The sequence below is a fragment of the Tasmannia lanceolata genome, unplaced genomic scaffold, assembly GCF_043159265.1.
Source record: "Tasmannia lanceolata isolate RefF3 unplaced genomic scaffold, GAP_Taslan_0.1 ptg000025l, whole genome shotgun sequence".
In the NCBI taxonomy this organism is placed as follows: domain Eukaryota; kingdom Viridiplantae; phylum Streptophyta; class Magnoliopsida; order Canellales; family Winteraceae; genus Tasmannia; species Tasmannia lanceolata.
The window spans coordinates 8685234-8701044 of record NW_027518702.1 but is presented as its reverse complement, the minus strand read 5'-3'; the positions used below and the strand labels follow the sequence as shown (position 1 = coordinate 8701044).

The window sequence follows — 15811 nt, the reverse complement described above, 5'->3', positions numbered from 1 at the left end:
ATAAGATTACAAAGCATCAGTGTGTAAATATAAAATACTCAAAGCTCAATCTACACTTAGTTCAACTGACTAGGCCCTGTTGAGCTTTGAAAATGTACATACTGATGCTTGGTATTATTTTTCTTTTCCTCAGGAGTTGGTATACTATCAATTCTATTTGTTCCCTCTCAAGTAGAGTGTCTGAGCTTAATTGTGGCGGTAGGCAGTTGCTACTTATGTCAGCTATTGAGGTGGTGTCAGTATGAATGTACATCCACAAATAAATGCCTACTCGGACATATGCAGATTTACATTTGTAGATGGTTGTTTGTCATTTCTTTTATCCTAAGCTTTGCCTTATTACAATCAAAATTTTCATATTAGAAGGCGATAAATTTTACAAGTTGTTTTCAAATACAACTGTAGAAGTTGCGGGTATTATATATGGGGTGAAAATTGTTTGTTTTGCTTTCTACTACGATTGTTTTAGTGACTACATGGTTAAGAACCTTGAGTTTGCTAGCCTATGGCTATGCTGGAGGGATTTTGGCTTCCATCATTATGGTTTGTTGCGGTTTTTGGGTTGGTGCGATGGAGTTGGCTTTGAAGGAAGAGGAAGGCCATTGAATATCAGTGGAGTTCCAACTTCTGTCAATTTATATGTGTTTTGTTAGTGTGGTGATGCAATGTTCCCCACGATATATACTTCTATGAGAAATAGAAGTCCGCTTTCTAAGGTAAGTAAGATAATGAAAGGTATACACTATTTCATGAGCTATGTTTTTCCATCATATTGTTAAGTTGAATCTTTAGATTGTTTCTATTGCTTCAATCAATTGTACTTAACTTCGCCTTATGTTTTCTCTCATTGCAGGTGCGCCTGGATCATTTGCTTTATTCTGTTCGCTTTGAAAATCATTTGCTTAAAAGAAGTCTCTTCTAGGCTTGCTAGGCTAAATTTAAAAAAAAAAAAACATTCCTAACGATATTTAAGTTGTGGTGAATGAAAATTCAACCCCTTCTTGATTGCAACTCAAAAGCATCAATGATAAACAGAAAACTAAGGTTAAATCCCAATCATGGAGAATCTCAAAACCAACCGTCTTCCATGATTGTTAGGAATCCTGGGATCGGCTCTGAGTTGCAAGAAGAGCTGCTAGAGCTCCCTTGTGGTCTTTAGCTTCCAACTTTAGCACTTAGTTTGGTTTCTCTCCTTTTGGGTTTTGTGGCTAAGAGGCTTGTCCTTCGCTTGTATATAGTTTATCATATATAAAATTTTGAAGGTCTGCCCTGGGGCTGCATTCCTTTCCGCATTTTAAAAAAAAGCTTTTATTCAATATCCTGAATTAGGTTTTTTCTTGAATTTTCATGAGAAGTACTAGAATAAGTAGAGTCCTAATAAACATTGGAGAGAGACCCATATCAGAGATGACTATTATGCAAGACTTCTAATTTGGATGCGGCATAATATGAAGTTTGTTTTACATCATGCAACTATTTCTGTATTATGAAATACAGTGGACAATATGAAGTTTGTTTTACATCATGCAACTATTTCTGTATTATGAATTACAGTGGAACTTTGTCTTTTGCACGAACTGTACATACTGCTCAAGCTGTTACAGGCTCACAAACAGAGTTTGTATCAATTTTAGTTAATGGAATGTAAGTAAACTCTGATAGGATTGCTCTGAACTCATCCCCTGTGAGAGTTTCCTTTTCTAACAGCACCTCTACTAGCTTGTCAATGGCCGCTCGGTTATTTCTTATGTGGGTCTTTGCGATTTCATATGCATTATCTATGATTGCTTTTATCGATTTATCAATATCTTCAGCAAGCTTTTCGGACATTGAATTCCTTGCTAACATTCTCAATACTACATCACTACTTTGCACTGCTGGATCCATCAGTGCCCATGGCCCAATCTCAGACATTCCGAACATTGTTACCATCTGTCAAGAAAATTATGGTACACAATCACCCGTTAGCTATCTTGCACTGATGGAGAAAAGATGATATATTTCACAATAAAAATGAATACAATCTTTTTGGACCTATCCTTTACTTCCAAAATGAAAATAATTTCTGCAAACCAAGTTTGTCTTTCAGAATATGCATTTGTTCATTGGTAATGGCAGCGGTCATTTTCCTTCCTTTGATTTATGTTGAATTCTGTTCTAAACTATGAAACCCAGCTGTGGAAGTGATACTTATTTTTCACTTATTTTATGGATATTCGATGGGAATATGTGATTCAAATGAGGTGGAAGCATAGGTACTGATTTATGGCTTTAAAAACCTTCTCTTCAATACAGGGAGAGAGTTTGATAAGTGAAGGTAGTTCCTCAAATTCTATTTGGTGGGCAAAGAGAGAGTGGGATATGGTTGAATTCAACCACAGATATCTGTCAGAAAATTCAGTGGCAGATGAAGTGGCAAAGGAAGGAATCTGAAGGAGCAGCATTTTCATTGGAAATATTGTTTCCCTAAAGCACTAAGAACAATGGCTACTTGAAATGTAGCTGGAAAGATTTGTATGGGATGGGAAATCTAATGTAAGGAGACATTTGCATATTACGCATCTAAGAGATTGTTCAAAAAAAGTTTGCAAAGATCATTTATGGAACATGCCTGTTTTGCTATCTGAGTGATCTGTTGCAAATCTCCAGCTGCACCAGTAGTAACCTCTGGTTCCCCAAATATAACTTCCTCTGCTGCCCGCCCTCCAAGGCCTCCAACTATTCTAGCAAAGATCTGTTGCTTAGAAACAAGAGTTGGATCTTCTCCTGGCATGAACCAGGTAAGCCCACGAGCTTGTCCTCGAGGAATTAATGTGACTTTTTGAACTGGGTCATGGCCTGGAGTCAGTGTCCTGTAATTAACAGATCAATACAAACATTAAATCTATATAATTATATAATTACAGTATACAAGTGAAGAAGTTACCAGATCTGTTTTAACGATTACTGATCGCTTCCCAATTGAATATAGCTTGATTTATCACTTTGTATTTAGAAATATCCTCCTCCTCTAGTATATCTTTGTTTTAATGAAATTACGATTTCCAATATATATATATATATATATATGCCACTGATATTGGCACTACCATGTTTTGATAATTGCGCTAACTCATTTTGTCTCTTTATTATTTCAAGAGCTATCAAAGATTATTGCAGTTCCCTAAAAGCCTTCAGATCCTGATTAAATAAGAAAGACAAGCCAATTTAATGCAATTATTATAACATGGTTGTGCCAATATCAGTCGCACAGGGAAATGATATCAGCACAACCATGTTTTAATAATTGCACAGACACAGCTTGTCTTTTCTTTGGCTTGTGAGAGTTTTTTGGGCATTGTAATAACCTTTTGACTGCTCTTTAAATATTAAAAGACAAGATGGGTTAGTGAAAATATCAAAACATGGTTAAGCTGATATCATTTCCCTGTGTGTGTGTGTGTGTAATTTTACTGCCATTGAAAACTTGAATCTTAAATTCTAGATGAATAACAAGCAGGTAGCATTTCCGAACTCAAAATGTATGTAATCTCATTGAATTATAATTCGAAAAGACTTACGCACAAACAGCATGTCCAATCTCATGATAAGCCACCAAGATCTTGCTCTTTCCATCTGTTATCTTGGTTCCCTCCATTCCGGCCATGATTCGATCAATGGAATCGTCTATTTCTCGTACTGTTATTTTCTCTCTACCTCTTCTGCCTGCTAGAATGGCAGCTTCATTCATGAGGTTTGCCAAATCTGCTCCACTGAACCCTGGTGTTCTCATGGCGATGACGCTGAGAGAGACATCCTTATCAAGCTTTTTGTTTTTGCTGTGGATCTTCAAGATTTCCTCCCTCCCTCTTACATCAGGCAATCCAACAGTCACCTGTTTATATAACCAGAAAAATAGGTTACAGTTGGGAATAAAAGTAAAAAACTGCATTTCACCATACAAGCAACAAGAATATCTATTGCTAAAGTGACATGCTTTAAGAGTATTCTAGTGATTCTACATTGGTAAATGAAAGCAGGAGCTAAAGTAATCATGGAGGATACTCCAAAAGCTTAAGCTGTTAGAGTTGGTGTTATTCATCATTTATACTTCAACAGTTACTGCAGCTGGGATTGGATCTTACTATTTCTGGTTAATTGTCTTCATAAAATTGTTAAAGGTTTAAAATCAGAAGGATTTCTTAAAGTGGAAAGGCAAGTAAAATCATAAGGGTTTGTTGAAGTATAAATGATTAAATAACACCAACAGCTTAAGCTTTTGGAATAATCAGTTGTTTCACATGGCATAAGGGCTATTGCCTCACGGTAGGTCCTGGGTTCATAACCCAACAACTCTTTGATATTAAAAATCCATGTGTATGGCCAACCCAAAAGAGAGGCCACATGTGTGCCAGGCCAACTGAAAAAAGAGGGGCCACACTTGAGGGGCAGTGTTGAAGTATAAATGATTAAATAACACCAACTCTAACAGCTTAAGCTTTTTGAGTAATTGGTTGTTTCACACACGTGATTGGATTTACAGAAATCCTTACCTGTCTGTCAAACCTTCCTGGCCTAAGCAAAGCTAAATCAAGTATTTCAGGCCGGTTAGTGGCTGCAATCACTATAACTCCACTATTCCCTGTAAATCCATCCATTTCTGTAAGCAACTGGTTTAGTGTTTGTTCCCTCTCATCATTTCCCCCTCCAATACCACTCCCCCTCTGCCTCCCCACTGCGTCTATCTCGTCAATAAAAACCAAACATGGTGAATTCTTCTTTGCATTGTTGAATAAATCTCTCACTCTAGAAGCCCCCACCCCAACAAACATCTCTATAAACTCTGACCCAGATAACGAAAAGAATGGGACCCCTGCTTCTCCAGCGATGGCCTTGGCCAGCAACGTTTTTCCGGTCCCAGGTGGTCCCACTAGCAACACTCCTTTAGGAATTCTTGCTCCGACTGCCGCGAACTTTTCCGGGGATTTTAAGAACTCAACGATTTCTTGGAAATCTTGCTTTGCTTCATCAACTCCGGCCACGTCATCGAAGGTGACTCCAGTGCTGGGTTCCATCTGAAACTTGGCTTTGCTCCTGTTGAAGCTTTACAGAATAGTTAGTATCAATTGAATATGAAGGTTCCCAACAAATCATAATTCCATGCATAAAGTAAAATATAAGAAATGTTAACAAATAAACAACATTGATGAATGCAGACATGGTTGAGAAAGAAGTATTATGATTTCATTTTAGTGAAGGGCTGTGCAACCATTCTTTTTCTTTTTCTTTGTTTTCCTGATATTATTTGTATAACTATTTGTGAAGTTTTGGTATGTATCTATTTACCTGGAGACACTTTTATATAAAATAATGTTTTAAGATAATATGCCAGATGATAGTGGCTCCACTTTATTTTACATTTTTCATATTGACTTGCACAATTCTTAATAAAAAATGTCACAATATTATCACATATTTGCATGGAAGTCTCATTTTGTAGTTGACATGGATGTCTCAGTCACATTAGGTGGATTCATTAAGAGAATTCAGTACTATATTCTAGTGATCACCTTGATGATAAGTTTTTTTCTACTCTCCTGATCCGAAAACCTTTGATTTAACTATTACTTAGTTTTCAATTGCTTAATTCAATGTTTCATATCATCAGTATCCAGCAAAAGATTTCAGTGCTATATTCTAGTGATCACATTGATGATACTATTCCTTCTGCTTTCGTGATCCAAGATCCTTTGATTTAACAGTTGTTTGGTTTTGGTTTTTAGTTGCTTTATTCAATTGTTTCAGATCATGAGTTTACAGTAAGAGAATTTAGTACTATGTTCTAGGACTGGTTTGTTTTGGATTTTGAGAACCGATTGCGAATCAGTTTTGGACTCGCAATCTGTTCTCAAAAAACCAAAAAAAAACAGGGCCCTAGTGAGCACCTTGATGATATATTTCTAACTCGCCTGATCCGAGAGTCTTTGAGCCTTTGATTTAACAGTTATTTGGTTTTCAGTCACTTAGGCCATGTATGGCGACCATGAAATTTTTTTTCATGGATTGCTAGCTTACCCAGTAGAGGGAGAGGGGTAGGGGAATTGAGAGGGGACGAGTGAGGAGATGGTGCAAAGTGGCTGCAAATAAGGAAAACAAACTCTATTTTTGCTTTTTAGTTTCCATGTTTTTTCAGCTAATTTTCACCCTCCTCAGTCCTTACTCATGCCCTCTCAATTCTCTCCCTCTCCCACCCGCTTTGTCCCTCTACCACCACTTGATAAACTAATATTCCATGGAAAAAAAACATTCATGGTGCCAAACGTGGCCTTAGTTCAATTGTTTCAGATCATGAGTACACATTAAGAGAATTCAGTACTATATTCTAGTGATGACCTTGAAGATCATGATTATACAGTAAGAAAATTCAGTACTATTTGCTACTATATTCTAATTGTCACCTTGATGATAAAGTTTCTGTCTATTACTCTCCTGATCTAAGAGCCTTTGATTTAACTGTTGCTTGGTTTTCAGTTACTTAATTCTAGTTTCAGATCATGAGTATACAAAGTCCTTCAAACCCCTCATCAAATGTTAGGAAAAATTGTACCCATGAAGAATATAAACTGATATTGATGATAGTCTATTACCTTCCCAAGCCAAATGGCAAGTTGGATCTTCCCGGAGTATTCATCGAAGCTCCTCTCAAGAACAAAGATCCAAGCAAAAGCAAGGGAAAAGCGAAATTCCCCAACAAATAAGGTATAGCTGCTCCCATGTTGATTTCCATAGGATGGGCAGCAAAGTCAACTTCTTTTTCTTTCAGTTTCCTCAATAGCTCTTGTGGCAATCCAGGCAACTGTATTTTGACTCTCTGGATTTTGTTCAATGCAGGATTTGAGATCTCCGCGATGGCCACGGTGCCATTCTCAAACAGGTCTACCTGTTGAAGAATAAATGATTAAATAACACCAAATCTAAAAGCTTAAGTTGTTGAAGTAATTTGTTGTTTCACATGGTATCATAGCTATTACCTCGGGGCAGGTCTTGGTTCAAAACGCAAAAAAGGGGCCACATGAGAGGGTGAGTGTTGGAGTATAAATGATTAAATAACACCAACTCTAAAGGGGCCGTTTGGATATCAATATTTTAAAATCTTGGATTTCCTTAAAACCCTGGATGGGTGATGAGAGGAGATTGTCCGTCGCTTTATGATTTCTCGCCCTTCTTTTCGTGGAGCAAGAGACAATAGGAGATCAGATGGTCCTGTGTATCCAGGTTTTAGAAATCTCAGGATGGGGGAGAGATTTCTAAAACCTCGATTTCTTACTTAAAATCCTGGATAATGGATTGTAAAATCCAGAATTTTAGACCTCTTTCAAACTAAAACCTGGATTCTAAAATCCTAGTATCCAAACAGCCCCTAAGGCCATATTTGGATACCTCATGTTTTTGTAATTGGTTTTGGATTTGTTTCGGATATATATATATATATATATATATATATATATATATATGAGGAAACTGTTTGTGCGCTTAAGCGCATGAAAAAACTCGTGCGCTGAAGGGGTTTGAAGTGGGTCCCACTGTGTAACGAAACAAGAAATAGAGCCTTCTTCCAAATCGATTTCCTTCTGTGAAAAAACCCAAATCCATCGCTACTCTCTCTCTCTAAGTCTCTCTCTCTCTCAGTAACGAAATCTCTGCTGTAAGTGGGTGGGTTTGAAAACCAGAAAAACCCCCTTCTTCCAAATCGATTTCGATCTGTAAAAAAAACCCAAATCGATTTCGCTAAGTCTCTCTCTCTCTCTCTGTAAGTCTCTCTCTCTCTCTCTCTCTCTCTCTCTCTAAGTAACGAAATCAATTTGCTGCAAGTGGGTGGGTTTGAAAACCAGAAAAACCCCCTTCTTCCAAATCGATTTCGATCTGTAAAAAAAACCCAAATCGATTTCGCTAACTCTCTCTCTCTCTCTCTAAGTCTCTCTCTCTCTCTCTCTCTCTCTCTCTCTCTCTCTAAGTAACGAAATCGATTTGCTGCAAGTGGGTGGGTTTGAAAACCAGAAAAACCCCCTTCTTCCAAATCGATTTCGATCTGTAAAAAAAACCCAAATGCTCCCATTTTACTTGTTATCATTTTGTTTCTCCTATGTATATTGCTTTTAAAAAAAAAATTCTTATTATTGCCCTTTTTTTCTCTGCAGATTCTCAGCAAGATCAGCACGTTCTGTCTCACAAGATCCCTTCAGTAAGTTTTCTGATACTTTTCTTTTAGACCCACTTTGGATTGCAGGAATTTTCTGGAAAAGTTACAAACAAGAAAAGATAACTTCAACAGGCCCTATTCAATTTTACTTAGAGGGACCTTCAATTTATGATAATATCGCTTTAAATTAACCATAATCATGTCATTCCCTATAAATTGAGGAAAGTTTCAGAAATGTATATGTTGCAATCCAAACAGGACCTAAAATCTTTACTAAGTTGCATTGAGATATAAACCCAGATTGCAATTTGGGCCTTTTTAGATTCCAGGCAGAAGTGCCATTCTACATAGTAACAAACCCATATGGAAGAGAAAGATTTTCTGTTTAATTTTTTGGTTCTTTTTTGGGAACAAAAACTTATGGTATATTTCATTGTACTTAATTTATTTTGAAAAAGAACAATACATTGCTGGTCTTAGATAATAGTCTATTGAATTGACTACGTTTGTAGGACTTGTTTTGATCCTTTTTGTTATTTTGAACCTTCTTTATTGTTAGGCTTAGGCAGAGCAGCCTCAATTTGTTTACAGTGTGTATAACTAAACATCTTTATTCATGAAAATCTGTTAATTGTTTTTTTTTTTATAATATGTAAAAAACTTCACTGGTTTCAACTTAGAAATGAGGAAAACCTCAATTGAGCACTTCTCAGGTACTCGTTCTTTCATCCTCTTTTTTTTTTGTTTGTTAGTTAAAGAAGTTTTGAAATAATCTTACCCCCATTACCTTCAACATCTAACCCTCCTGATATCTCACCCAATGTCATGTTTTTGTTCATAACAGCTCGGAGGACCATCTTATTCAGTCCCACTGCGGAGGAGACACGCAAGAAGTGCGAACAGGAATGCAGCTAACACTGACCTTGTTGCCCCAACTGAGAATCTTGATTCAATCCTCCAAGAATTTAGAAACAAAGGATTCAGTCCTAGGGAGACAGTTGCCTTGTCTGGGTCTCTCTATCTGCATATCACTGCTCACTGAGTGGGTATATTTATCTCTCTGCTTTGTTTTAGTTCCTTATAATTGAATCTTCTTATCTTTTAAGAGAATTTACCCCTTTCTATCGGTACCATACACCCCTTCTTAAATGACGAGATAGGGTGCAATGTACAAAAATAAGGGGGTATAAATATCAGCTCCCTTCTTAAAACCTTCTACATGTGAATACTTGGAATTTTCTAATTAGAGACTACATGTGGTTGTGTATGCAGGTTGCTTAGATTTATCTCTCATGGAAAGGTGCATTGATGGATGGATGACTTGGACATGAAAGGATGTCCAGTCTCTCTAATGTGTTTTTTTCCTACGTTTTTTTGTGTTTTGCTTTTTGCTTCATGTACATTTATTTTATGCAATTGTTGCATATGTGTGTTGGGTCGTATGATGTAGTGGGAGAGTATGATGTAGTGGGAGAGGTGTGGCTTTCTTCTGTTAGGTTTTGTCAAAAAGCTTTGTGCTATGAAAACCAAGGAAATAAATTTGCTTCTACTTTTCGAGATCTGTTCTTACTAGAGAATGTTAGTTTCTTTCTAAGGTTTTGCTTGTGGTTAGAACAACCTTCTAATAGGAAAAAAAACTCATCACATTCACTTTACCAGAGAGAGAGAGAGAGAGAGAGAGAGAGAGAGCTTTTTCTTTTACTTGTGATGGCTGTCAATTACAAAGGATATTCTAAGAAAATGTAAATAGACGTGGGACCTTGACACATGCATTATTTTGTTTCTCCTTATTCTTGTGCAAGGACAAACAAAATGATAGTGGCCTATGCAATTTAGTAACCCCTCGTTCTATGCAATTTAGTAACCCCTCGTTCAGGTTTACAAATGGATTGTCGCAAATATGCAATTTAGTAACCCCTCGTTCAGGTTTACAGATGGATTGTCGCTTGACATGCCAAGGTAACAAATACCCACTAGTTTGAGTCTTAGAAAAAAAAAGAGAGATCATAAAATGCAAAAAAAGAAAAAAAAAATGAACCACTTTTTTTTATTTTTTGAGACAGAGGAAGAGTACAAAACAATCCCGTTCTTGCTTATCTGTTTATGTACAAAACAATCGTCTTTTTACGTGTGCCACTAACAGAGCCAGACCCTTCAATTTATGTACAGAATGCTCCCTTTTCCAAATGGCTTCTCTCAGCAACAACAGAAAACCTCATGATGCAGATAACCGGAGTACTACAACCAAGTTGAATGACATTGCAGAATGAATTCAAAACGGCGATCTCATCTGCACGACATTGCAGAATGGCACACGTGTGACTACAACCAAGTTGGTGGATGCATAGGAGTATAACCCATCAGGGTCACGGCCCATATTGGCTCAGCCGCTGTAGTGTGGTCTCTGGTTTTGGGAGCTTTGTCCCTGTTGCTGAGGAGCATGCATATTCAGTGGCTGAGTGTTATACTGTGTGAAGGGCTGGGAGTAAAGGGGATTCATCAAGCCCTGTAGAAGTATAAGAAACTTAGGCTCAAATGTTTCCAAAGTAGAAAGCTAAATAAAAGCAGATGTTAATACATTATACCTGTGATTGAAGGGGACCGGGTCCAGCCACACCAAAGTGGCTCTGTGAAGAGTCATCTTGCGACGGGTCACTGAATCCAACTTGAGTAAACAGACCTTGTGGTCCATGAGGCATGTAATCCTATGTAAAAGTTATAAAAAAAAAAAACAGCAAATGGATATGAAAAAACACAGGTAGAAATTGAAGCAAGAATGGCATGGAAAACAGATAAGTTTACAGATAAGCAAGAAAAAAAGAACAAAAATAAAACCCATAAATTTTCTAAACTGAGAACCAACCTACAAATCAAAAGTAGCATTAGAAGAAAAAGAGAAGGTCATATCTCTACCTATCAACAAAACAAAGATGAGATAAAAGAGCAAGAGCTTCTCTTTCTCCATCAATCCCACTAAGAAACTGCATATTATGGAAACCTCTATACAGATGAGGGTTGAGCGAGTGCTATCTTGGGTTAGGCTAGGGTTGGTGACCCATATATCAAACTTAGGAAAGGACAACATTAGTACATAACATGAGACCACCAACATTTAGTAACCCCAAGTCCCCAACCTTACAAAAATAAGAGATCAACTCTAATTAATCCTTTTACAATTAACTCGAACCTCACCTTGGGTTCCAGTGAGGGGGCTGAAATTGGACATTTTTAGCATGGCATTAGCAAAATCGGTCGAGAAAGCCCTGGGGTTGTCGCCATACATGGTTACGATGGAATCAGTAGAGTTACGATGGGGCAACAAGGTCTATATATGTGTAGTCTCTGGCAGGTCAACACCTCTGCCAGCTAATCTGTCGCTACCAGTAGACAGCCTCCTTGTCTTACTTCCTGCATTAAAAAACATCAAATTCTTTGACCAAAAGCAAAATATTGGTTATAAGAGCTGATTCTACTATTCCCAGGCCAAGAAGATTAGAAGAATCATAAACATAAAGAGTAGCACTAAGAACAGAATTATCCATCATCGCTGCACCATAAACAGACATACTTGGAACTCAAAACCACAGAGAAAGGAGACAAATTTCCAAGGTTAGGATGTAAGGGTCTAAACATTGAGGTGAGAGGATCACTCCAAGGCTTGTTAGCCACCATAAAACAATAAAAAGATAAAAACCATAAAAGTTATCAAATGAAAAATTTCTTTGACCTTGACAATAGCATAAGGCCATCTTTGATTTGTTCACAGGGACAGAAGCAAAAAGCATGATCTCATCAGAAAATTGATGGCAGGTATGAGGTTAAATTGAAATTTTGCAAATCAGGTGTCAAATGTCAACAATCTTCATGAAGGCCTTGAGAAAAGAAAAGTTACAATATTTCATAGGAAGTGTTAAGTGGAGAATTGCGTTAAAGGGGAGTGCTGAAAGTTAATAGACTTTTGGGGCATGAGAAATTCTTTAGGCTGTTGTTGCACGGGTGCCTGTTGCCATGTGTATTGTAACATAATAGAGTTGTAACTTGTTGATGAGCATGTTGGAAAGTGAGATGGTCATGGAAATATGCCTTGACAAGAATCCAACAGAAGCTAGCTGCTTAGATGAGGAGAGAAATTTTAGTTTTTGAGTCATAGTCAAGTTCTAACTCTGTTTTTTTAACACACAATAGATTGAACTACCAAAATGACATAATTTCAAGTGAAAACTTCAAGAATATCAAGGAAAAATATTTTAAAAAAATTCTACATTCATTACTTTTTCTTAATAAAACCAATTCTCACGTATAAGCTGCCTTCTGTTTTTTATCAGCACTATCCTCCACCTAGATTTGGCTTTCTCAGAGACATACTCAGAGTACATGATTTACTTCTCATAATTTACCAAAGTCAATGATATCCATCTTAATCCAACAGGTATAATGAAATTTAATTCAAATCAGGGTTGCCTCCTAGGCTTTAGTATTTCTTTAATTGTAAACAGTGTGTATTGTGGTAGCCAGACTTGCAAGTTTCCTGTGAGAAAACTATGATATTTAGAGTCCAAAGAATACAAAATATCAGTCATTAAGCTGAAGACTACTTACATATAGTGAAGCAGCTCGGGCATTGAAATTCATTTCTTCCTCAACAAGAAGGATCTCTGAACAATCACTATATGAGCGTTCCAAGAATTCAATTACAGAGGTTGTTGGAGGAGGATTTCCAGCCTTGCAGCAAATCGATTTGGGTTTTTTTTACAGATCGAAATCGATTTGGAAGAAGGGGGTTTTTCTGGTTTTCAAACCCACCCACTTGCAGCAGAGATTTCGTTACTTAGAGAGAGAGAGAGAGAGACTTAGAGAGAGAGTAGCGATGGATTTGGGTTTTTTCACAGAAGGAAATCGATTTGGAAGAAGGCTCTATTTCTTGTTTCGTTACACAGTGGGACCCACTTCAAACCCCTTCAGCGCACGAGTTTTTTCATGCGCTTAAGCGCACAAACAGTTTTCTCATATGAGAGAGAGAGAGAGAGAGATGCTGCTGCAGCAAGGTCGTAGAGCAACGAGGGTGAAGGTAATTGCCGCAAATATTGATTTCCAAATAATAACTTCATATTTGAAGATGGGATTTTTTTTCACTGTTGTAGCTGATTTGGAAATCTAAGGATCTGATCCAGTTCCAAATCTCAACTACAAATGTGAGAAATCCAAATCTAAATCTTGTGGGTATCCAAATGCGGCCTAAAGGTTTTTGGAGTAATTGGTTGTTTCACTGTGGTATAGAGCTATTGCCCCGAAGCATGTCTTGGGTTCAAAACGCAACTACTACACGTGCCACAAGTGAGGGGCACTGTTGAAGTATAAATAATTAAGGGAAATGTTATCAGCACTACTGTATTTTAATGAGGGCACTCCTCACTTTATTAAAAGTACGGTATGGCCCGCACCATAGGATGATCCAAACCGTCTATTAGATGGGCCACAGCCTAAATAGGTTGGGCCCCCTCTAACATTCAGATCGGAGGGTTAGGATCAACCTATGGAAATGATTTTTGGGCACAACCTATTTAGGCTGTGGCCCATCTAACGGTTTGGATCATCATATGGTGAGGGCCATACCGTACTTTTAATAAAGTGAAGAGTGCCCTCATCAAAATATTGTAGTGCTGATAACATTTCCCATAATTAAATAACACCAACTCTAAAAGCTTAAGCTTTTGGAGTAATGGGTTGTTTCATGCTACCTTCTTCACAGCTCCTTCCTCCAAATACTGTAGGAATCTTGAGTATGACATTCTGCTGGAAATTGCATCTTGTGCGCTCTCTGGTTCAGCTTTAACAGACTGAATTACAGAGAACCCTCCTCCTAAAAGCCCCAGACCAGAAGATTTTAGCAGCTTTCTTCTGCTTTGATTTGTATTTAAAGGTTGTTTCTGATCTGGGTTTTCTCTAGGAATGCTTTTGGGAAGGCTTCCCTTTGAGAGGTCTTGAGATTTGCAGATGGGGAGGTGAGAAACTGAGAGAGATAAGGTGGGAGACATTTTTTTGTTTTGAAGATTGAATTAAGTAAGCTCTTGTGAGTGAGCACAAGCCTGATGGAAATGAAGAATTTGAAAAAGTAGGTTTTGTTATATAATGCAGTTTTGAGTGCAATCAGTTAATGGGTTTGGGGTGAAAATGCAAAAGGAGTTTAAATAGATGGAAATAGAATTTGAAGCTTCTAGCTCTTTCAATAGATTTTGTGTAATCTTTCTTTTGTGTCATGATTCATGAAGGATCTAAAGAGATGCTAATGCTTATGTGGAGAGGATGTGGGACACTGTATTTAGTCTTTGTGAGACCATGCCAAGGACATTGACATATGGGGGTCCAAGGAAATGATTTTACGCTCTAGCGGCCATACACTTGGAAGGTTTTTTTTTTTTTTTGGCTCTATTAGGCCTTGTGTTTCTCATAAAAGAGTAACACTTTGAAACTGGAATGGGAAGCTTCCAGCTCATTCATTAGATTTTGAGTTGTCTTTCTTTTGTGTCATGAAGGATCTGGAGAGGATGCTCATGCTTATGTGGAGAGGGTGTGGGACGCTGTATTTTGTCCCAAGGACAATGATACATGGGGGGGTCCAAAGAAAATAATTTTACACTCTGGTGGCCATACACTTGGAATTGGTTTGTTTAGCTCTATTGAGTCTTGTTTCTGATAAAAGAGTAACAGTTTCCTTCAGTCATTGTGGTGGGAAAGCTAGGATTGAATCTGTGGCTGAGACTTTTGTGTTTGCTTTGATTTTCTTTCTCTTGCCTTTGATGGATTTTGTGGAGACACGTGTTTGGGTTCAGGTAAATAATCGAATTAACAACATTAACAATGTGGCAAGATCATATACCACCAAGTTTGGGCAGGGGGGAACAATCCAACGGTAATCATCGATCGTGCCATATGTGTCATCAACGGTCAGATTCTCTATATGGACTGGCCATCATTGAACATTCAATTTGGGTTTACTAATCTCCTTCATATCCAGATAGCCCAAGTAGACTCATCCTTGTCACTGAATATATGTTTAGATATCATGGCCCTCTTCCATTCAACAACGCTTTTAATGCCTAAACCTCCATCACTTCAACATTTTGCCACTCAGCCGTTAATTTAAAAGAGCACTCACATGTAAATTAGGGATTTGAGGCCGAATCAATGTTAAAACTCCAGAATTTATATGATCCAATCATATGAAAAGGCATACTACATCAAACACAATACATCGGCACTTTCGAGTATGCTAATTGACTATTAAATCCACTTGATCGGTTCGAGATTAGACTCAAAAGCACCAGATCAAGAGAATCAATGAAGAACACTCCAGATTTATCAGAAACTACGAGCAATCACGTTCACAGTGACGAATTCCCAACAATTCTCATCACATTAATGGAATCCAACGGTACGGATCAAGTTCGATCCCCAAGAACTTTGACAATCGTATCCGATGCTGAATCGGAAAGATCCAATGGATCAATGCAGAGATATGAATAAATTGACGGCTGGGATTGGATCATCACATGAACTACAAGGCAATTGTAGTCCAAAATTGGAGAAATATTCCTCTTTTCCTTCTTAAAATCCCCAAAATACCCATAAAAT

At 37.6% G+C, this 15811-nt stretch overlaps 2 protein-coding genes and 1 long non-coding RNA gene across 6 annotated transcripts; 1 reads left to right on the top strand and 2 right to left on the bottom strand.

Annotated features, from left to right (window-relative positions):
* Positions 1 to 1414: 1414 nt before the first annotated feature.
* On the bottom strand, positions 1415 to 14351 carry LOC143857546 (ATP-dependent zinc metalloprotease FTSH 6, chloroplastic-like). Of its 2 annotated transcripts, none has more exons than XM_077368015.1 (6): positions 13918 to 14351; positions 6627 to 6919; positions 4533 to 5073; positions 3561 to 3874; positions 2612 to 2852; positions 1415 to 1932 (listed from the first exon to the last, which is right to left on the bottom strand). In XM_077368015.1, exons 1-6 carry the CDS (start codon positions 14212 to 14214, stop codon positions 1591 to 1593), a joined length of 2028 nt encoding a protein of 675 aa, XP_077224130.1. In that variant the 5' UTR covers positions 14215 to 14351; the 3' UTR covers positions 1415 to 1590. The 2 variants fall into 2 exon arrangements, with proteins under 2 accessions (XP_077224130.1, XP_077224131.1); XM_077368016.1 differs by lacking the exon at positions 13918 to 14351 and adding an exon at positions 7011 to 7089.
* LOC143857548 (uncharacterized) lies at positions 7521 to 9736 on the top strand. Its single transcript, XR_013238719.1, has 4 exons — positions 7521 to 7789; positions 8178 to 8221; positions 9024 to 9225; positions 9452 to 9736. It is a non-coding gene; the product is annotated as an uncharacterized LOC143857548 (long non-coding RNA).
* On the bottom strand, positions 10202 to 13161 carry LOC143857547 (regulator of nonsense transcripts 1 homolog). Of its 3 annotated transcripts, XR_013238717.1 has the most exons (4): positions 12779 to 13161; positions 11372 to 11587; positions 10765 to 10884; positions 10202 to 10685 (listed from the first exon to the last, which is right to left on the bottom strand). XR_013238717.1 is itself a non-coding variant. In XM_077368018.1 (3 exons), the coding sequence occupies exons 1-3, from the start codon at positions 12809 to 12811 to the stop codon at positions 10563 to 10565; spliced, it is 276 nt and encodes a 91-aa protein (XP_077224133.1). In that variant the 5' UTR covers positions 12812 to 13145; the 3' UTR covers positions 10202 to 10562. The 3 variants fall into 3 exon arrangements, 1 of the variants encoding a protein (XP_077224133.1); XR_013238718.1 differs by lacking the exons at positions 11372 to 11587; positions 12779 to 13161 and adding an exon at positions 11093 to 11365; XM_077368018.1 differs by lacking the exon at positions 11372 to 11587 and having other exon boundaries at positions 12779 to 13145.
* Positions 14352 to 15811: the final 1460 nt, after the last annotated feature.